We start from the raw sequence: 21,191 nt of genomic DNA, 5'->3' as shown, positions 1-21,191 counted from the left end.
TTGGGGCTAAGACATGTAGATAATGAAGGCTTCCTGAATTCCTGGGAAGAAGAGTTGCCTCCCTGTTTCTGGATCAAGCCTACTAACCATAATATGGGGAAATGCTTGGACTGGGTTTTAAAAAATGGTGGGGAGCAGCTTATGTTCACATTTTTTTTAATGATCTATTTTCATGTTGTAAATGGTAGCCATCTTAAACTAAAAGTATGTTCATCTTAGGCTAAAAAGTTAATATTCAATGACAGTTTAATGTGTCCTAGGCATTGCATGGAATGGAAAAATGAAATCCTCACTTTTGGGTACAAACTCAAGCTTACCAGAAATTGGATTGGAGTCTACACTCTGACCATGCTAATTCTCCGGCTCCTCTCTTGATAATTCTAGAAAGGGAGTACCAAGGGGGAGGATAAATGATAGAAGGAAAAAAGAAATTAAAAGAATCAGTATTTGAATGGTCCCCCAGTTTTTACATTTCATAAAATCCCCACCAAAGGGCAGCCCTCCTGTATCTGAGAAGTCCTCTTTCACGTCAGGAGGAACAACCAAGGTGAGGAAGGGAGACAACTACTAGCCAGGCACATCAGGTAAATCAACTTCGGCAGTCAGTGAAATTTCAGCTGCTGATGCCAGAGCACTCAAGTAGTCTGCAAAGCAGTTTTTGTTATGGCTAATAATTTGGCCAAGAGGATGAAGCTGGTAAAGGGAACAGATCTGGGGAAGATTACTTAAGAGTTCTTTCTTCCTTCTATTTTGGACCAGGCCAAGCCTTGTCTCCGAGCCTGAGAAGTCTCGGACTCCCAAAGAAGTCCATGGTTGATCACTTCAATCACCCCCACAAGTCACAGAAGTTCCCTAGATTCTTGCCAAGATATGCAATTTTGTCTGTCATGTCTTATAGCACTTTCCCTAGCTCCTCTTAGGTAGCACTAGGGATAGGGGCTAATATGACAGTGCCTTTTAGAACAGATGAGCATTCAGTGTATTGGCTAACCTGGCTTCTGCATTTGCTGTTCTTGCACCACTTATCTTGTCTCCCAAGAAACTAGTGGTGAAGCTTCACTTTCTCAGCCCACATGGCAGAAAAAACTCAGGTGCCTGCAATAGGACAGTTGGCTTTTGTGGTCTAGCCACAGTGAGCCTGTGCTGGATGCTTCCTCTCCAGGGGGGTGAAAGAGAAAGGCTAGAACAGCTGCCAATCAAAGCCCCTTCATTAGGCTTAATACGGTGGCTGGTGGAAAATACAAAATGGACACTTAGACCTGCCCCGAGACCTTCAAACTAGTCAGCCAGGTTACACTCTGTGAATCATGGGGGGTGTGGAACCATCACTTAAGAGAACCAACCAGCAGTGAGCCAGGACACAGAGCCCTACAGTGGGACTTCTGGGTGCCCTTCTGCACTGGCATACATAAAGCAGGAGTCACTGTCCCCAACGACACACAAAGATGTGCACAAATGCACACGCAGGTTGGAGTTGGACAGTACTTTGTGCTGCTTTACCCTCACCCACTGCTCCCTCACCTGGTTGTAGTTTGCTTTTGGTATGGACCCTGGCAGAACCAGGTATCCTTAGAAAGCACCATTAACTGGGAATCTGCTTTAATGATAGGTGCTAGGGTGCCACTCATGCAGACTCAGTGAGATAGTTGACTCCTCAGATACCACAGAATAGCCTGAAATTATTCCTTAATCTGCTTCCAACAAGATTAAAACTTATCTGAGAAATTGACAGCAAGTGGATTAAAAATGGGACTGTTACTCTGACCACACTAGTGACTAGCCAAGCCTTCTGAGTTGGGGTCATCTTACTGGAGGTGATTTGTATCCACGTTAAGCCCAGTGCGAGAAATTGTCTCCTTCAAACTACCCTCCATGGCCGTTCTGGGGCACCATCCTCCTACCTTTCAGCTATGGCTACAATGCCTGGGTAGTGTTTCATTCATGGATCCTTGGACAGAAAAAACATTTAAGATAAAAAGCAAATATTCAAGCCACTGCACTGCTGTTTTTCCTGCTTCTCTGCATCCACTCCAGGCAGACTGCTGGCTGCTTTCAGACAAATGGAATGGAAAGTATCCTTCCCCCAATTTAAAATTTAAACAGAATTGCTTTCGTGGTGTGCATGCATGGTGTGTGTATGTGTGTGTGTCTGTGTGTTTTAATTCCATTAAAGCACTTTGACGAGGAGGGGACTGTGATCCTACTCAAGAGTCTGAAACAAGGAAAGAGAAACCAAGCTTTGCACCCCTGGAAGCCAGGGTTACAGCTCTGCATCTCCAGTGCCTCAGGCAGGTTCGCTCAGCCCATGGCTATAAGCAAAACCAGAGGGCCAGGGTGGCAGGGCTGTGTTCATTGCTGTTGCTTACTCCTGTCTTCCTGGCTTATCTGCCCCGTTTTTCCCTTGGTAGGGGAGATTTAAAAAGACTTGTGACCAGCAGCTCCAGAAACTTTAGAATGGACCTAGGGGACAAGTGTTACTCCCACATCTGGAGTCTGCCCCATGACTTGAAATCACCAGGTAGGTACCACGTAAGGCAAACTTCAGTAGTCATAGCCTTGGTGGCATTTTTGGCAGAAGTGGATAAATGCTGACCTTGCATCTAGAGAGAAGAAATGTGTCCATGTTCTCTTATGATGGCCAGCACAACTTGAGACTTGGGTCCTCTCAGGATCATTATCCGTAACTGTTTACTAAAAAGCATAAAGCCCAGAGCCAGGCTCAGTGAAAGATAAGAACATAACACCACCTGTTTACATTTGTTTAATGCTTTGAAATTTCCACTGCCTGTTAACACATTCACTTGTCTAACCCTCACAACATCCCTGTGAGGTAGGTCAAGCAGCAAGCGGTTTGCCCACAACCACACCAGCATCAGGGACAGAGCAGACCCATATTGCAGGTTTCCCATTCCCAAGCCAATGCACCATTCATTTTATGATACACTAGACTTTTATGCCAGCCAGACACAGGAGCATCAAGCATTAAACCAGATGTCTCATGACACTCTAGGATTGCAAGGGGCACCAGAAATGCTGAGGCTGAGACATCAGTACCAGGGGTGCCCACCCCATTGAGGCCAAGACAGGTAAATGGAAGGGCAGGAGTACTAGAGGTTCACAGTCAGTAACTGCCACTGCCACCACCAGTCCTGGCCAAGCATACACCGTGTTCCCTACGTATCTTGATCTCTGTCAGATGCAAAGGTCTTATTAGTTTACTGAGAGGACTCTCAGTGCCTATTCCCAGGGGGGAGAAGCCTTAAGGCATGGCCAGGCAGCAGAACTCCTAAACTCCCTCCACTCCCACAGTGCCTCCCCATTCTAGTACACTCCACAGCTTAGGAAGAGGGGGACGGTGAGGGCTGGCTGACTCAGCCGGCAAGTGCTTAGAGATCTGGAGCTAAATGGCCCCACCACCATTCAGCTAATGATTATTATTAACTCTGAACAGGCCTTGGCACAGCAGCCAGCTGGCTTGGGGTGGATGCCTGGATCTCCCACAGTGCGGTTTTAAAAACAAGACCCATAGCAGCCAGGCACAGGGGTAGAAGGGTGAGGACAATGAGGAAGGACAGCCCAGTCTCAATGAGCCGAGAAAAGGGTAGTCTGCCCTGTGAAGGGTAGGGGGAGAGGAGGCACAGGCTGGCAAGTGACAGCAGCCTACCTTTGATGCAGCTGAAGAGCAAAAAAGGTGAGTCTGAAAGACATGCCTAGGGGCGGCGCCTGTGGCTCAGTCGGTAAGGCGCCGGCCCCATATACCGAGGGTGGTGGGTTCAAACCCGGCCCCGGCAAAACTGCAACCAAAAAATAGCCGGGCGTTGTGGCGGGCGCCTGTAGTCCCAGCTACTCGGGAGGCTGAGGCAAGAGAATCGCTTAAGCCCAGGAGTTGGAGGTTGCTGTGAGCTGTGTGAGGCCACGGCACTCTACCGAGGGCCATAAAGTGAGACTCTGTCTCTACAAAAAAAAAAAAAAAAAAGACATGCCTAGACACAGCTCCTGCCATATGACACCACCCCCAGCCACACTGGGACACATAGCTAAAGGCGGTTACAGGAAAGATCAGGGCTTGAGAAGAGTATCCAAACCCAGAAAGGTAATCTCATTATAAGATTTGGATAAAAAACCATCTATATTTCTAATGTCCTCAAGGTTGAGTCTGAATATAATCAAACTTGGAATATAATCAAATATGGAATCAGGGCTTAATGAGCTTGATATGAAAATTTGTGCAAATGACACGCAATTTTTTTTTTTTATCTGAACATCTTGGCTGCTGCTGCTTTTTTTTTTTTTTTTAAAAGGCAAAACAGGCTGACTACTAGCTTTCCCTAGTCAGGGAACAAGGGCAAAAATGCAGCCATTTGCTTCTCTTCCAAGGTTTCTCCCACCTTGCTGAGAAGCCCCACTCAGGGTCCAGATATTAGGAGATATGGGGAGGTGGGGTAACATAGGGGGTAAGGAACACACCAGCAGGAGGTGTGTGCAGCTGGTAGCCACTGAGATTCCAGCTGGAGGAAGAGGGCCCTGGCACTGAGGTCTATTCATTGTCCAGCTGCTGCCCCAAGATATGAGGGCAGGTGGTGATGGAGGGAGAAATGGAGGCAGGAGAGGGGAAAGTCCCTTCATAATCCGGCCTGCTGGGAAGAAGTTCCCCCAGTAACCTGCTCCCTGTACTGCAGTCAGACCTAGCTAAGCAGGAGGAGACTACCTGTGCTCCCATCTCTATGCTGTACCCCTGCCCTCCAGGCCCACTGGTCAGAGAGGCGACAGCTACGGCCCCTTCCTCCTGCAGAATAAAAATGACTCCCCCTTCCTCTTAGGGCTGGGAATAGACATCAGATGGCACAGCCCACGCAAACTGGCGGCTGACAGCACGCCTGCCCGCCCATCCATCAGCCTCCGCACCACCTGGGAGGAGGCAACACCTCAGGCAGGCTCAGGCTTTACACACTGCTTGTTCTCAGAAAGGGTGCACTTTACCTGGCCTTTCTACCCTGCTGCAGATAGGGTGAGACCTCCAACACTGGCCATGATGAGGGGAGAGGAGATGGAATCCCTGGATCAAAGTAACCTTAGGTCAGACTCTCCTCCATGCAGCCGCAGTAACCATTTCTTCCAAGTTCAGATCACACTGGGTAGTTTGAGAGGGGAGACAGGGCAATGAAAGAGACAGGAGCAATCGGGCGGCGCCTGTGGCTCAAGGAGTAGGGCGCCGGTCCCATATGCCGGAGGTGGTGGGTTCAAACCCAGCCCCGGCCAAAAAACCAAAAAAAAAAAAAAAAAAAAAAAAAAAAAGAGACAGGAGCAATCAGCCCTCTGCACAACAGAGGCCTCTTTTAGATGCCCCCTTGTCTAGAAAGCTCTTGGGAGATGCAGTCTTACCTAGGAGGAGCACAGTGGGGTACACTGAGAGGACACTTCTGTCCTTCCTTGTGGTCCCCATTCCTAAATTACTGAATCACACTAATCTTACTTCTGAGCTACCCAGAGAGGAGGACCTGAATCTTCGGAAGACTTAGGACATCCCAAATACTGACATCTAGAAACGCCTTCCCATGCTCCAAGGAACTGGAAGCTCCAGCCCCTACACCTGCATTTGTTTCCATCCAAACTCTGGGAGACCTACAACCCAGGTCTCCCATAGTTCCCTGTGAGCTGTATCTACCTGTCTTGCCAGCAGCTTTCCTGGCTTAGCTGTCTTCAGTCCTTGCCATGTCTATGGAGGTCCTATTTCCCAACTGAGCCAGACCACAGCTATCCAGTTTGGCATCCAGCCCTCCCCACCAAGGGCAGTCTGGGGAACTACTTTTAGCTGTAACAAGGAGGGGGGTCTCTGCAGAGAAGAGAGCCCAGCCCTCGTTTGCCAGCTGATGCCAAACTTGGCTCCCTCTTGGGCCAATGGGCTTGCAAAAGACAACAGCTTAAGGAAGCTTAGAAAATAAGGGGAAACTTTGTTTTCCTTGGATTAAAAGAGACCCACCCCATTTCCTTGGCCTTTATTAAAAGCTTTGAAATAGCTCCACGAAGCTCCGGGAGTTATGAAGAAGTTTTGCATGACACAAAAGTCAAACGCTAAATCAATATGGGTGGAAACAAATGCAGCCCTCCCAGCAACAGTGATGAACAGAGCAAGTTGCAACTTGCACAGGTGAATCAGAAAGGACAGTGTTGACTATGTTTCTTGGAAGTGAAATAATGGACGATAATGAAGTCTGTCTCAAAACTTTTGCAGTGACCCATGTATGTGCTAAGGCAAGAACCTGAGCCCCAAGAAAGGCAAAGCATGAGATGCCCCAAGAATGGACGTCAGGGGACAAAGCACACCCAGGTTCTGCAGCCCTCAAGCCTATATCCTGAGGCAGAGGAAGTTCCTCACTGAGCTAAACAGCCCAGCCAAGAGCCACAGGCTTTTTAAAGCCAGTGTTCTCCTGCTTTTCTAAATGCTTTAAAGTGACTTTAGTGCCTTTACTTTTTTGAGCCCCGAAGTCCCTCACCTGGGTCCCTTCCTTTCACAGTCCTTTCTCACCCCTTGTGCCCTAGTCCAGGACCAAACCAGCTCAGATTTCTGAAGGGCCCTGAGGACAGACCTGTTCCTACAGAGAAACAAAAGGAGAATGAAGGTAAGAATTACATTCTGAGTCTGCTAAGTGGGCCCAACAGTCCAGAGCTGCAAGGGTGTTCTGTTATCACCTGATAGACACTGAATATTAGACATGGGATTTAGAGATTGTTTAGAAACATTTCATAGATGAGGAAAGTGAGAGATATTGAACTTACCTAGGATCACACAACAGAGCTTAACCCATACATAAAACCCATGGGCTCTCTATACTGTATCACACTGCTTTCTCAAGAGTGACCAAAATATTCATGGCTACCATTCATAACTTAGAGCAGTGATTCTCAACCTTCCTAATACTGCGGCCCTTTAATACAATTCCTGGGGGTCATGCTCCACAGGTTGAGAACCGCTGACTTAGAGGAACCCAAGCAAGAAATTACCACCAATAGCATCACCCAATATTCTATCTCCCATTGATGAGTGAAGGCTTCTGGATCAAGTTCTCCATCACCTCCCACTTGCACCCAGTACATTTCTCTCCTTTGGCCCACGGAGTTATCCCTCAACAATAGCAGCTTGGGATTTTGCAGCCCCTGGCCCACCCAAGAAGGGCAAAAAGCCAACCACTTCTGAAGTGGGTCCCTTGTAGGTCAAAAAAGGAACCATTGATGTACATGGCAAGTGTCCCACCTAGATTCAGAGCCGGAGGAATTCACATTTCCATTTTCTTCCTTGGCAAGTAGGAGCTGGAGATCTGGTGCATAATCACCAGGGCTGGATAGAGGGGCAGTGCCAGGCACAGGTACCAGGCTGCACCTTTGATCTGGGCCTGAAACCACACTGAGTACATGCCCAGCAGTACGGTTACTGTAGCCATCAGGTAGACCACCAGTCCACAGGTCAGATGGTAGAGCTTGAGGCGAGCCACCCTTGAGACCCTGGCTGCCCGGGGACAGAGGAGGCAGAGCCCACACAGTGCCTGGCCACCAGTGGCCAGCAGCGTCAGGGCTCCCACCCAGCTGTGCCAGGACACCAGATGGGGTAGCTCACTGCGGGTCCTACTGGAGATGATGAAGCCTAGGCCCAGGGCTGCACAGAGGATGGCTAAAGTCTGCCCTGCCCAGTGGAGCCGGATCCGAGCTTTTCGGGAACAGAAGAAGAACGGGGAGTGCTCAGGCGAGAAGAGTAGGATGGCCTCAGCCATGCAGAGGCAGAACTGTGAACATAGAGAGGTCCAATAAGCCTCAGGTCTGGCTTGAGGGCCTGAGAAAAAGTAGGTGTTCTTCTACACCCCAAGGAGGACAGGGGTGGGGGCAAAAGAACTTCCTCCAAGACCTCCTGGTGAGCATTTCTGTTAGCAATTGGGAATCAGCATTTGTGTGCAAGTCTTACCATTCAAGCTGATGTCCCCACTCCCACCAAGACCTCTACAATGTCTCCCATCTCTTGGCCAGGGAAACAACAAATGTTAAACTTACTCATAAACTAAACAAGCACCAAGGGAGAAAGAAAGAAATTCTGTGCCCTTCCACCCTTTTCAACCACCAGACCTTCTTCTTTTATTTTCACCTAAGGCCCAGCCCTCCATAATCCCAAACCCATAGGTTGCAGGGAAAGATGGGGTCCTCGCTGTTTCCCCCATCTCTCTGTGCCTTAGGAAGTCTCAGCCTTCTGAAGGCTGTGTGTTTCCCAAGGGGTGAAGCTACACATATCCCAATAAATTAGTTGCAAAGAGAAACCCAAACTCACCGCCAAGGCCATGAATACAGGGTGCCAGGAGAAAAGACCTAAGAATCAAAGAGAAGAGGCTGACGGCTGGGCACTATTGTTCCCGTCCCTGTAGCTAGCTGGACCCCAAGACTCCAGCTCAAAGAAGAAAGGTCAGTGTACCATCCCCAACCCTAACCAGCAATCAGGAACTCAGGGCAAAGTCGAACAGCCAAGGGGCCTACCCATAAACATATACCAGTTTGGCCTGGGTAACCTTTCAGCTGTCAGCCCAGTCCTAGAATAGGCCTCGACCTTCCTTCTCCACTAGTATCCTCGCTCAGGGTCCCTGCTTCTCAAGTAGTCGGTTTGATCTGTTTAATGTCTGCCCTTCTCCCACACAGCCAAAGCCCCACCTTTCCAGAACCTCCCGGGCACCGCCCCAGCAAGCCCTTAAACCCCTCCACTGTCAGCCCCTCCACCGCACCTGGACCCTACTCCCAGTCTCCCAGCTCTCCCAAGCGCTGCCCCGCCGGCATCTCGGCTCCGCCCCCTTCCACGGCCCCACCCCGCCTCGCACACTCACTGGTTCCCGGTCGGGACAGCACAGTCAGAAAGATGGTGAAGCCCAAAGCTACCAGGTGTGCCAAGATCCCACTGCCTCTCCGCAGCCAGCGGGTCAGTCTCGGCTCCCTTGCTGGGGTGGGAACCAGACCTACCTCAAGAGGCTGCATGGCCGTGCCGGACCGGCCCGCACACTCCAGCTGGGAGAACGCGTCTTCCGGGTTTGAGATTGCAGAGGCGGCGACGGCTGCAGGAGAGGCTCCTCCCCCGGGACGCCGCTGGTAGTGCGGCGGAGTCGCCCACAGCGCCCTCTGGGGGGCGGGGGGGAAGCGCGTGTGTCAGGGAGAGAGGCTCCCACCAGAGCACAGGGCTGGAAAGGGACCGGGCAACTCCCAGCCCACCTTCATTTCCGTGAGTCTACAGGAACTAAATCCCGAGCAGCCCGCGGAAATAACATTTGTGGCAACTGATTTGGGTGAAACCCCAAATCACACGGTGGATATACTGAACTAGTTGTTTTTTAGCAGCCTTAGCTTTCCCTGGCCCCTCACTTTCCTGTCATTTCCTGTCTTGTTAAGGGAACAAAATTCATCCCTACCTAAAAACAAGGAGAATAAAAGAAGAGGACAGGCCAAAAAATAGCACCCTACACCTGGTGAATTCAGGTTTGAGCCCAAAGGAGGGAGATGCAAGTCTCATCTTCTATCTCCACAGTAATTGTCCCCAGTGAGATAAGTAGAACTAGGACATTCCCAGCCCGCCGCCTCCTCAACAGATGCTCAGCCCTACACAGCCAGGTGAGCCTGAGGGACCAGGGCATCCCACACCACAAGTTCTGCAAGTGATTACACCTCTTCCCTTCCTGCTTCCAAAAAAGGTGTTCAGCCTAAGGCGGTGTACCTGGTAAAGCCTCTACCCCAGAACAAACCCACAGGCTGTCCAGTAGAAATCAGGGACATCCCAAGCTCCCTAAGTGGTTGAGAAAAACGAGGCTGCTGGTGAGAGGTGGGAAAAAGGAACAATAAGTCAGAGAGGGATGGAAGCCCAAGATGACTGTAAGGCCAGAAAAGAGCCACAAGCCAACTCTCACAGACTCTGAGGGCAAGGGTCCAAGAGGAGCAGCTCCCCATCCGCCTCTCAAGTTTCCCTTCCTAATGGGACTGGAATAGGCTCTGGAGGTCAAAATTCTGGAGAGCCTTGCTCATTAAGAGCCACATACCTCATTATGTGGTATCTGGAGAGAAGACTTCCCCCAATGACACAAATCCCAGACATGGCCACACTATTTAAAAGGACACACACAGAAACACACACACACACACACAAAATGAGGCTAAGAGACTTTTGCAGGCAAGCTATGGGAGCTGGAGTCTGGCTATCATCTCTGCCTCGCAGGGTGGGATTGGGGACAGTAAGGACACTCATGTTGTTACTTTTCTCCTTCCTTTTCTGTTTTCTGTCTTTATATTTTCTTAGCAGCAACAGAACAGGGAGACAGTCTTGAGGTATTTTAAAGAATTTTTTTCTTAAAAAAAATAATATAAAGTTATAAAAAGCGGCAGCAGCCTGGGGCCCAGATCTGGAAGGGAGGAGGTGCTGGCGGCTCCGTTGCAGTGGGCAGGCACTTTCTCATTAATGGGCTTTTGACTGTAGGAAAACAAGAGGCAAGAGACAGGGTCAGGGTGGGAACCTACCAGTTATCCTAACTAGTGGACCGTACGGACTATAAGAGCTAAAGCCTGATTTCCTTCTGCTAGCCTGATGAGAGTAAAACTAAGCAAGGTAGAAGATGAATGCCAGCCCAACAGTGAAGAGCTGGGTAGTGAAGCTGGGGAGCATACAGAGGTTAGACCCATGCCTGACCAAGACAGCTTCCCTCCATTCCACCTCTGGTAAGTCCCTCCTGGCTGAGATCATATGGATAGCCCATGGTACTCCAGGGATTCCACCAGAAGAGGCAAATAAACCTGGCCGCAGGCTTCACCTGAAAACCTGGAGCTGAGCAGATGTGTGAGGTGGGTGTGCACACACCTGGGGACCTTGAGATACACACCTGCCCTCCTGTGCCCTGATGCCCAGAGGAAGAACCAATGAGCAAGATGAACCCACCCACCTTGCTGCTCAGATTAGGCCATGGCTCAGGAACACAAACTCCCTTTCCTTCAAGGGACAGAGGTAGCTCCAGTACCTGCAGTGAGGGCCACAGCCAATTCAGAAAGAAGTGGCCCTTTGGTACAATCAAAAGGAGGGGTGGAGAAGTGTGGCAGGAAGAGGGCTGGGAATAGGGGAAGGTCCACCAGGCAAACAGGTTACCCTGTTAAGACCTGACCTAAAGGCGATAGTCCAGGAACCCTCTCACTTCTTCTTTCTCCCCTTCCCTGCACATGGACTTAGCACCTTCTTTGTGCCAGATACCCACTGTGCACCCCACTCCCATCCATCTTCAGGAAGCTCGGCTGGTACCTTCAGTGTAGAGCACTTCTCCTCAAAGGCCAGGGCCGAGCCCGGCTTCTTGCGACGCACAGAGCAGGCCACATCGGCAGGGGCACCAGCCTGACAGTGCTTGGCCTTCACTGGCCGGCAGTAAGTGGCCAGGTTTTTACGCTTCTTGGCCACCTCCTCCTCAGAGAGGCAGTTGGTTGGCAGAGCCTTGGCTGGGTGTCCAGCTACTCCCCGGTTCTCCATCTGAGAAGCCTTGACTGGTGTGGAGGGTTGATGAGGGGAACCCCGACAGTCCAAGGGCCCTGCCCGCTTCACTCTTGGCCCCACTGTCCCATTAAGCCCCATGCTCAGGGCTGTTTTAGTCTTGGCGGAGAGACCCCGGCAGCCAGAGGATTTTCCTTTTCCAGTGGGCTCCAGGATGCAGGTCCGTTTGAAAGTGGTGGGGCCAGGGGATAACTTCCGTTTTCGAGAAGGGGCTTCCATCTCTGCCCCATCCTTGGCTTTGGATGACTTGCTGGCCTTGGAAGGTGGCAGCTTGCTGAAGGATGGAGATGGAGTATTGGCAGGCAGTGGTGAGGTGATAGCCTGGCTCCCGCCCATGCACTCTGCCTGGCTGCAGGCAGCTGCCACACTTGGGGAGCCTGCAGGGTAGCTGGGGACAAAGCAGTCCTTGGTGGGGGGTGTGGAGGCTGGGCAGGCAGGTCTGGGGGGTAGGCCCGGAAGGCGGGGGCAGCTGCCCATAGAAGATGGGCTCAGGGGAGCAGATAAGGAGGAACTGACATGATGGGATGGAGGTTCAGCCGCTGGTGGGATCTTCCTGCAGCAAAAAGAGAGCCCCACTGTGACTAGAAAGCAAACAAGAGGGGCTTCCACCAAACACACTAATCCCTCTGCCCCACCTAGAAATGGCCAGCAGAGTCTCACAGTTGCTGCCATCTGCTGGGAGATGCTGGAACTGAGGGTTAGGAAGAGGGCACAGACATAGAAAGGAATGAACTACTAGTATATAAAATGAACTAGTAGGAAAACCCATTAAGAACCTCATTTTAAATCTTAGTTTGGGCATCCCTTATCCGTCATTACCCAAAAGGTACTAGAAGTGAAGGATAAGCATCTCAATTCATCCCCAGACCACCAATTCATGCCCTGCCTTAGCACATCTCCTGGCTGCTAAGTTTTCCCACCCCCTCTTTGTGTCACTCCCCATCTGGGGTCTTCTTGGCAAACAGCCAAGACACACTTATGGGGCTGTGTGAAGGATCAGGGCCTCTGAAGCCCATGTATGCCTGGGGCCTGGGAAAGGAAGTTCTGGGCCTGAGAGACTCACTTCCACATGTGTGAGCTGAGATGCCGTTCCAGCATGGAGCTGAGTGCCGAACAGAACCGGTCCAGCCTGCGGCTAAACACATAACATCCTGGGCTCACCAGCCGGCTCCCAAAGGTACAGAACTGGAGGTAAAAGGAAGGAATATAGTTTGCAGGACCTGAGACGCAGGAGGGCATCTGCACACAGGATCTGACTTCCTCCCTACAATGGGGGCCAAGAGGGCTGGGCCACCCCCCACCCCAGCTCTTTGCCCCAAGTCCTTACCGCCTGTGGCCGCGGGGGCCGGGTTGCATAATGGCAGTCAGCGGGGAGGTGGAGGTCATCAGATGTTCCCTCCTCCTCACTCTCCTCGCTGGAGGCCTGGGCCCCACCCCGGGGCAGGGGAAAAGGGAAAAGGCCTGGGTCCCCATCACCAACACAGGGCCCTTCATCTTCCAACTCACTCTCAGAAGAAGCCTGGAACCTGGAAGGGCCAAAGGGGATGTGAGGACAACGTGACTAGTGTGGGGTCAGGGTAGGGGTGTCCCTGAACCCACCAAGCTCAAAAAGCAGGGCACCAGGGCAGACACCCTGCCGGGCAATCAGAGGAAGAAGACAGAGGGAAGGACAGGAGGAAATGATAGAGCTCACAGAGTAAGAGACAGAGAGACCAGGGGCCACAGCTCCCAAGGGATTTTCTCCCCAGCCCCTTCACTTCCCAGACCCTTCCTCCTCAGGGGGAAAATCTGCTCCAGATTCGCCTCCTCCAGAAAATCTTCCGAGTTTAACTGTACCCAGCTCTGGTCAGCCCAGTCAACTCTCTCAACCCCCTTCTTGCATCACATATTCCTGTGAGCCTGTCTGTGAGCTGAGCCTGTGTTTCGTGTCTGCCCCTCGTGTGACAGGCAGAGATGCGTGTGAGTCTCCTTCGGCAAGGCAGGCTCTCCCCCGGGGTCCAGCGTAGCCTCTGCACACGAAGGGGCCATTGAATGAATACACAGTAGGACTACCTCACCCAGGACCATGACCCTTTCGGCTCCCCAATGACAGTTTTGGCGTGTTGGAGGCAGCTAGGAAAATGTTGGTATCCCAGGTATTAGATCTGGCATACTACAGAAAGGCAGGGTTACTGTGGTATGCTTGGTTAGGAATAGGGGAGTCACCTGCTTCCACACCACTGCCAGGAGTCCCAGGTATCCCCCCATACTCAGGGCTGAGTGAACACATCTTCTAGGACACTCCCTGAGGCTATCTCCAGGGGTCCCTAATGGCTTAGGGTGGGGTGAAGTGGGGTTGGATCTCAGGTGTACCTGGGTAGTGTACAGTATGGGTAGATCTGCTTGGCACGAGCAGAGAAGGTGCTGCTGGGAGCGGCCACTGCTGCCACGACCTGGACTGAGGAAGGGAGCTCCTGGGAGGGGCGCTCCAGAGCTTGCTCCTTGCGCCCTGGGCTCTTCTCCTTGGGAGACTCCCCCTTTCGAGAGTTGGCCTTCAGCTCTGCCACTAACACATCAAAGTCCTTGGCCCGGCCCTGGACCTCCCGGCGCTGATGTACAGAGTGGATCTAGAATACAGCAGGGTGGAGGGTTGGGGAGGGGAGTGAGCTGAGCAGGGGTGAGGGGCAGCAGTATGCTCTGGCCTGGGCAAGAGGAGAGAGAGGGGATGTGAATGTGTTTGCGGGTGTGTTTGTGTGTTTTCATTTCACTCCCTCATGGTGCCAAAACCCTCCTTTGGGGTGGGGAGATCCGGAAGCCACCCCCTGCCTACTGCTCCCACTTTATGCCCACTGTGGGGAGCCTCCTCTCTCCTTCCCTGGTATGGGCCTAACCCTCATCCCTCAAGCTGGATCTTTAGTAACATCTAAATTCTTTTGCTTGCCCAGGGAAGGAGAGGGCAAGTCCTGGGCTATCCACCCTCACAGTGGGACTACGATTACCTTGCAGGTCAGCAGACGGGTACAGATCTTTTTGGTCTCTGGATTTATTACCCCACACTGCCTGTTGAGGTCACACTCCTTTCCTGTGGGGAAAGCAGTTTCAGTGAACCTCAAGGCCATTTCCAGAAAGCCCACAGAAGGATCTGGCCTCTTCCTGCCAAAAGCCTGGGGAGAACAGGGACTAAGGCAGAAGTGATCTCTAGGCTTCAGGTCTGGGTTACCCTTTCCAGAGAAACTTGTCTGGGCATCAACACCTCTCTGCTGAATATCCCCATCCCCATCCCACACTCATTTTGGCAACTTCAAGCACAAAGTAGGGCAACACGTATCAAAAAATAAAAGCAGGGGCGGTGCCTGTGGCTCAGTGGGTAGGGCGCCGGCCCCATATTCCAAGGGTGGTGGGTTTGAACCCAGCCCCGGCCAAACTGCAACAAAAAAATAGCCAGGCATTGTGGCGGGCACCTGTAGTCCCAGCTACTCGGGAGGCTAAGGCAAAAGAATAGCCTAAGCCCAGGAATTGGAGGTTGCTGTGAGCTGTGACACCACAGCGCTCTACCAAGAGTGATACAGTGAGACTCTGTCTTTAAAAAAAAAAAAAGAAAAGAAAAGAAAGCATGGCAGTGCCTGGAGTTCAATGGGTAGGGCATCAGCCACATACACTGAGGCTGATGGGTTCGAACCTGGCCTGGGGCAGCTAAAACAACAATGACAACTGCAACAACAACAACAAAAAATAGCCAGACGTTGTAGCAGGTGCCTGTAATCCCAGCTACTTGGGAGGCTGAAGCAAGAGGATTGCTTATGCCCAAGAATTTGGGGTTGCTGTGAGCTGTGACGCCATGCACTCTACCCAGGGTGACAGCTTGAGACTATGTCTCAAAAAAAAAAAGAAAGAAAAGAAAAGTAACAAAAGCAGCCATAGGCATCTGGGATGCCAAAGAAACCTGCTGTGAGATGTCTGGTGCCCTGGATCTAAGTGAGAAGAGAGATAAAGGTCAACTGCCTAAGGGAAAAAAGAACAACTTCACCTCTTGGGCACAGGCTCCCCTCAATTAGGAGACCTAGGCTAGAGAGAAGCTTCCCAGGGAGCAAGCAGGTCAAGAGGTGACAGGAGTTCCTTTACCCTGCCACCTATCATGGCCAGGCCCACCTCTTCCTGACCTCCCCATAAGACAAACCAGCCCAAAAGAGTTCTTACTTCCTGAGACCGAAGACCATGACTACTCACGAGCCATCTTCCGGTGGGTTTTGGGGGGTAGCCTGGCCCCAGGCTCCTTTTCAGGAGGACTGCCTTCAACCCGGTGACTGGACACCTCATTGGGGATTATCTCGATACTGTCTCTGCCAGGAGGTTCTTTAGAAGGGGGAGCCATGGGGGTTTTTCCAAGGGAGTCCTTGGTGAGGCTGCCTGGCTGGCTGAGAAAAGCAGAGGGTGGAGCCACCCTGATTCCATGTCCATCAGGCTTCGGGAGACTGGACATCTTCTCCAGATTCACCACAGGCACGAAAAGGCTACACACAGAGAGAGGGTGTTGGCTGGGAGGCAGAGAGGCTGGGCCTGGGGTCTGGACTATAGCCCAGAGCCATCTCTTTCCCAGCCCTGGAACTTGGGTAGGCTCCAGCAGAAGTATAGAACATGGGAAAAGGAGACCCCATATTCCCTGGAATACATGGAAGGGAGCTACAGATAGGGTGGCTGCCTCATGCTGTGAATACTACCCCTCAACCCAGGGTTGCCTCCATTGGTGTCAACCCCTCCCTGGATTTGGGGGTCAGGGCCAGTCTCAAGGAGACTCTTGCTTCTCCTTACCAGAGGTTATCCTTCTGCGTCTTCTCAGGCTGGTGGCCACGGTTCCGGGACCCCTGGCCCTTCTCCCTGGAGGAAGTTTTGGTGGAACCTTGGGCCCTACAAGCTGGGCCCTGCCCATTTACTACATGGCATTTCTGAGAGCTGGCAGGGGCTGGAGGTGGGGGTGGGGCCCGGGCATAAAGCTTGCTGAGGGGCCCATGTCTTCTTTCTGTCACCAGGAGGTGGAGAGAGTAACGGAGGTGAGTGGTATCAACTGCTTCCTTCTCCAATCTCCTAACCTTGCCCATAGACTCACGTTAGAGAATTTGAGTTTCCATAGTTTAGATTGTAAATCTGCCTCTTTCCCATTTCTTTAAGACTCAAAATTCTAGACTCAGTTTCCTGAACCTCTTAGCTCCTCCCTTAATTCTACTGAATGCTAGACTTTTGTTCAAACAACAATCCTGATCCCCCACAATGCTCTGAAGCCACCCTTAGGACCTTCCAATACCCAATACCATCCTTCATTACCCCACAAGACCTCCCAACTGACCCTGTCCTCAGAGTTCCACATTCTATCTTCCCCTGTCCCCTCTATCTCCTCCCTAGGGCTCCCCTCACCGCAGTGCTTCTGGAAAGCTTGAGGCTTCACCACTTGGCTGCAGTGGTTACACACAACCAAATAGAAGTCGTCATGGGCAGGGCAGTGCCCAAAGATGGACATGTCTGCAATGACAAAAAGCCCTTATCACTGGGGCTGGGGATCCCAGGGTTTCCCTGTAAGATCAGAGAGCACTCCCACCCCACCACTCAGAAACTTTACCTCCCAGATGACATGACAAGCTTTATGCTGGATGCTTCCAGCTCACAGAGTTCAATCTAAGCAGTTCCAAAGAATATGCACTTTCAGGGGAGGGCAATCACCTATGACTAGGATCTCTAACCATATTGTCACAGGAGCCAGGGCAACAGGCTGACTCAGACCTATCAAAATGAGGATCCCCAGATCTACTGCTTCATGTAGCCACCTCTTTCTAGAGTGTGGTGGGAGAGGGAAAGATGGTCCTGCCCTGGGTCCCAGCCTAGTGGGTGATGACTCCCACCTTCTTTGATGAGGGTCATGGCATCCAGCTTCTTTGTATTTTTGCTACTTTCCTCCAGCTCAGCCCCTAAAGGAGAAACACAGCTCAGAAGGACCATCCCCTTCTCAGAAGCCCCATCTCCTACCCATGTAGAGCCTTCATCCTGGCATTATGAAGCCCAGAAGTTCCTGGTGTTGAAGACCACTTGGAGACCTTTTCGTGGGTCATTCTCAAGTGCCCATTCTTCCTCCAATTCCTGCCTTCAGAATTAGCTGGCCCCATTAAGAAGAATCTAACCACCTTTCTTATGGATCCTTTACCTCAAGGTGCAGTTCAGGGTTTCACTGATGACTAGTTCAGTGATTGTGGGTAAATACCATCTCTTTTCTGGGCCTGCTTCCCCATTTAAAGAGGAAATCATCCTTTACAAATTTTCCTACAGATCCTTGAGACCCCTTGTTAGATTTCTCAAATGGGTCCTTTCTGTTACTCTGTGGCATCCCAAACACACACTCTCCCAGGTGTCCACACCCATGAGCTGTTTTGCTCCATCTGGGTTACCACAGCATTATCAAAGTTACACCCAGGTTTTCAGATTCTACACTGATAGGATAGTCACTAAGCAGAGAAACTGCTGTCTTTTGGCCTTTTGGCATCTTCAAAGTCTCCCTGGTCAACTACGTACACAAGCCTCTCCCCTTCTTGGGCTTTGGACAGGGGTTGCCCTTGTACCTCAGTTTCTGGGTTAATGACAAAAACATCTTAGCTATGCAAAACAGCTCTTCCCCCATCCCCCTACCTTACTCCTCCCCACTCCCTCCTCTACACCCCCTCCCTGTCCCTCGGAAAAAAATCAATTCTGAGTCACCAAACCCATCTGACTCCATTTCCGGTTCTCAATGCACCCAGACCCTGACAATGGCCCCATCCTTGCTCTCCCAGCATGGGGCAGTCCCAGGATAGCCTGGGCTCTCACATAGGTCTGCTCTCTGATGCCCACTAACAGATAGGCCCCTATCTAGGATGAGAAGATTCTTGACAGTCTTATATAATGACAAGATATGAGGGGGTGGGGGGTTAAGCATGCAAGAGACAAGGGCAGCCCCCACTCTTCTAAGTCCATTAAATGTCCATAGGGAATGGTGGTCAGAATCAAGCTGGGAGTCAGATGTCTCAGAACAGAACAAGTGTCTTTAGAAATCCCTCCATGTGGTCTCCTGCCCCACCTCTTCTCACTTGCAAACTTCTTCAGGGGCGTGATGCCTGCTGTCACCCCCAAAGGCCACGAGGCCAGGTGTCCCCTGGGGCCAGGAGACAAAGATCAGAAGAAGGGGCTGTAGGCCCACTGACTAAAGGCACTCAGGGGCCTAGAGAAGGTGGGAGTCAGAGCCAAAAGGCAGGGCAAGAGGCCCGTGAAAGGACGGAGGGTTGGAGCATGGATGGATGGATGGATGGATGGACCGGAGGATGGAGCGACAGAGGGAGGATAGATAGATGGATGGATGGACGGATGAACTAATGCGGAGGGGGGTGGAGGGGTCTAAAAGCACTGCAGCCAGCAGGCAAACACCGGAAAGGAGCAGGAGGTGTGGGGCAAAAGGCGAAGGAACAAGGTAGGTGAGGAGGGGGGCACAGAAGTGGGGTGCGTGGGAAACACGTGGAGAGGACTACTGCGGATAAGGAAAGCCGAAGGCAGGTGCAGGAGGGGCGGGAGATGGAGAACAGCAGGTAAGGAGAAAGATAAAGACAAATACATGTAGGGGCAGGTACTGGGCACTAGTAGAGGCAGAGGTGGGCAGGGTGCACTGAGAGCGGTGAGTCGGCGCTAGGACCCGGAGGCGCGAAGGTGACGGAGCTGGCGGGCACTAGGACCCGGCGGGTCCTTTGTTTGGGGGGCCGGGGAGCCGGACGGCGGCTCCTGTCGGCGGCTCCCCTTAGCTGCCGGGGGCCCGGAAGGGGGGAGGGGAGATAGTGATGGGGTCCCCGGACTCTAGGGTAGCTTCACTCACCGTCGGCCGCGGGCAAGTCGGCCCGCTCCACCCACGAGCTCCAGCTCTGTCCCGCGAAGTCATCGAGACTCGGCACCCGCCGCTCCAGAGCGGCCATTGCTGCCGCCGCGCGTTCACGCACCGCCATCACCGCCGCGGACGCGCGCCCGCCCCGGCGCCGCCGCCGCGCGGCCCCCTCCCTCCTGCCTCGCCACGGGCACGCCTCCCCTCTCCCCCCTACCTTCCCAGCTCAGTCCTTGCGCAAGCGCAACACAGGTTGCCTGGCCCCGTCCCCTCCCTCACGCGTTGCCTTCTGGGAAATGTAGTCTTAGAGGGGTGCTATTGCCTACTGAGCATGCGGCGAGAGCCTTTCCGAAATGTACGATTGCAGGGTGAAAAGAGACCAAAGCCCCAGCATCTCCTCTTCTAACCCGTGTGCACACATTCTTTGTGCTATCAGTCCACTCTCCCACGCTCGCTGCACACACACCCCAGCCCCAAACCTCTCTCTGCCCAGACGCCCCTCTAAGCTGTGCGTCCGCCCGCTGTCTGGCGCCCCTTCCCGGGCTTGCGGCCGCGAAGCTACTCCGCTCCCCTGTAGATCGAAGAGGGTAGGTGCAGGGAGGTGGGCACTGTGAATCAGAAGGGCAAGGGGAGGGAGTCTGTAGGATGTGCTGAAGGACACAGGAGTTGTAGTGGGGGAGGGCTTCGGCTCCCGTGTCTTGCCTCCTCTGTGGGAAACCCACACTGCCCTGAGGCAGAGTAGAGGGTTGGAGTGGTGTTGTCTAGGTTTGGGAGGTCTTGGCTAAGCTGACCAAGATCACCGGTCAGAATGACAGAAGGCTGTCTCCCAGCCAGAGCCAGCCCCGGAACAGGGGTAGCCCTGAGGCTGCTGGTGTTGGCAGCATCTTGCTGATCCGTCTCTCTTCTCCTGAGAACTGCGGTCGATACCCTGTACTGCCTCTTCACCCTGGCTGGACCCGGACTCCATCCATCACTTTGGCTTCTTTTACTAATGAATATTTTCTCTGCTGGAAGGACTGCTACCGAATCCTCGGCATAAGGAGATTTCTTAGTAGATCTGTCATTTTCTTTGCTAAGGTCTGGAAAGCACCTTAATCATCCACCTCTTTTTTCTTTTCAACCAGACCATTTTTTCTACTGTCACACAATCAAGATACAAAAGTCTGCCTGCTCCTTTCCCCAAAATCACATCAGAAAGAAATACTAATCTTCTTTTCCCTCCTCAATCTCTCACACTTCACCCTATACTCATCCCTTTAGCTAAGAGGAAACCAAGTTTTAAAGCAAATAAGTCAAGGTCTATAACTTTAAGACCTTAGACTTCCTTCTTTTCATCCAGGGAAGGTTTAAGTATTTCAAGGATAAGCTCTGAGGGCAGAAACTCTTAATCTAGAACAATAGATGATCACTAGGAGGTACAAGAACCAGGTGAAATTGAATGTAAAATTGCACCCACGTGTATTTTTCTAGGGAATATAAATGTGGTGTGAGACTGTCTGAAGGGGAATAGAGGTGCAAGTTTGTTCAGCAAAAACCTTATAGAGAGTGAAGCATATGGCCTTCAGTTACTAACAGGAAGCTTGTATGGGTCACAGATGGTAGGAAAGCAAATGGGAACAGCATTGTGGAAGCCACTATCTCTCACCTTTTGAGTTTGCTCCAAATTTGCTAATGAGTCCCAGTTACTCTGGACTAATTGAGTGCCACTAAATGAGGAAATGTCATCAGACTGGGACCTGCCAGGAACAACTGCTCAGTCAAGAGACTCTCTTGCTTGGGGTGCAAACTGGA

General features: G+C 51.8%; 2 protein-coding genes across 4 annotated transcripts; both read right to left on the bottom strand.

The window, feature by feature from the left end:
- Nucleotides 1-5,298: 5,298 nt before the first annotated feature.
- Nucleotides 5,299-10,215, bottom strand: LOC128585981 (probable transmembrane reductase CYB561D1). 3 transcript variants are annotated; one of them, XM_053591434.1, is made up of 3 exons: nt 8,856-10,215; nt 8,312-8,349; nt 5,299-7,778 (listed from the first exon to the last, which is right to left on the bottom strand). In XM_053591434.1, the coding sequence occupies exons 1-3, from the start codon at nt 9,001-9,003 to the stop codon at nt 7,275-7,277; spliced, it is 690 nt and encodes a 229-aa protein (XP_053447409.1). In that variant the 5' UTR covers nt 9,004-10,215; the 3' UTR covers nt 5,299-7,274. The 3 variants fall into 3 exon arrangements, with proteins under 3 accessions (XP_053447409.1, XP_053447410.1, XP_053447411.1); XM_053591435.1 differs by having other exon boundaries at nt 8,989-10,215; XM_053591436.1 differs by lacking the exon at nt 8,856-10,215 and adding an exon at nt 8,757-8,780.
- A 118-nt stretch (nt 10,216-10,333) lies between these two features.
- ATXN7L2 (ataxin 7 like 2) lies at nt 10,334-21,147 on the bottom strand. The gene is made up of 11 exons (XM_053591431.1): nt 19,398-21,147; nt 17,410-17,475; nt 16,928-17,032; nt 16,328-16,535; nt 15,746-16,029; nt 14,518-14,600; nt 13,892-14,145; nt 12,867-13,065; nt 12,603-12,724; nt 11,297-12,092; nt 10,334-10,480 (listed from the first exon to the last, which is right to left on the bottom strand). The coding sequence occupies exons 1-11, from the start codon at nt 19,522-19,524 to the stop codon at nt 10,466-10,468; spliced, it is 2,259 nt and encodes a 752-aa protein (XP_053447406.1). The 5' UTR covers nt 19,525-21,147; the 3' UTR covers nt 10,334-10,465.
- Between the last annotated feature and the right edge of the window lie 44 nt (nt 21,148-21,191).

The sequence above is a fragment of the Nycticebus coucang genome, chromosome 5 (genome assembly GCF_027406575.1).
Source record: "Nycticebus coucang isolate mNycCou1 chromosome 5, mNycCou1.pri, whole genome shotgun sequence".
NCBI classification, from domain to species: Eukaryota; Metazoa; Chordata; class Mammalia; order Primates; family Lorisidae; genus Nycticebus; species Nycticebus coucang.
Note: the sequence above shows the minus strand (reverse complement) of the source record. Positions and strands in the feature narration are given on the sequence as shown.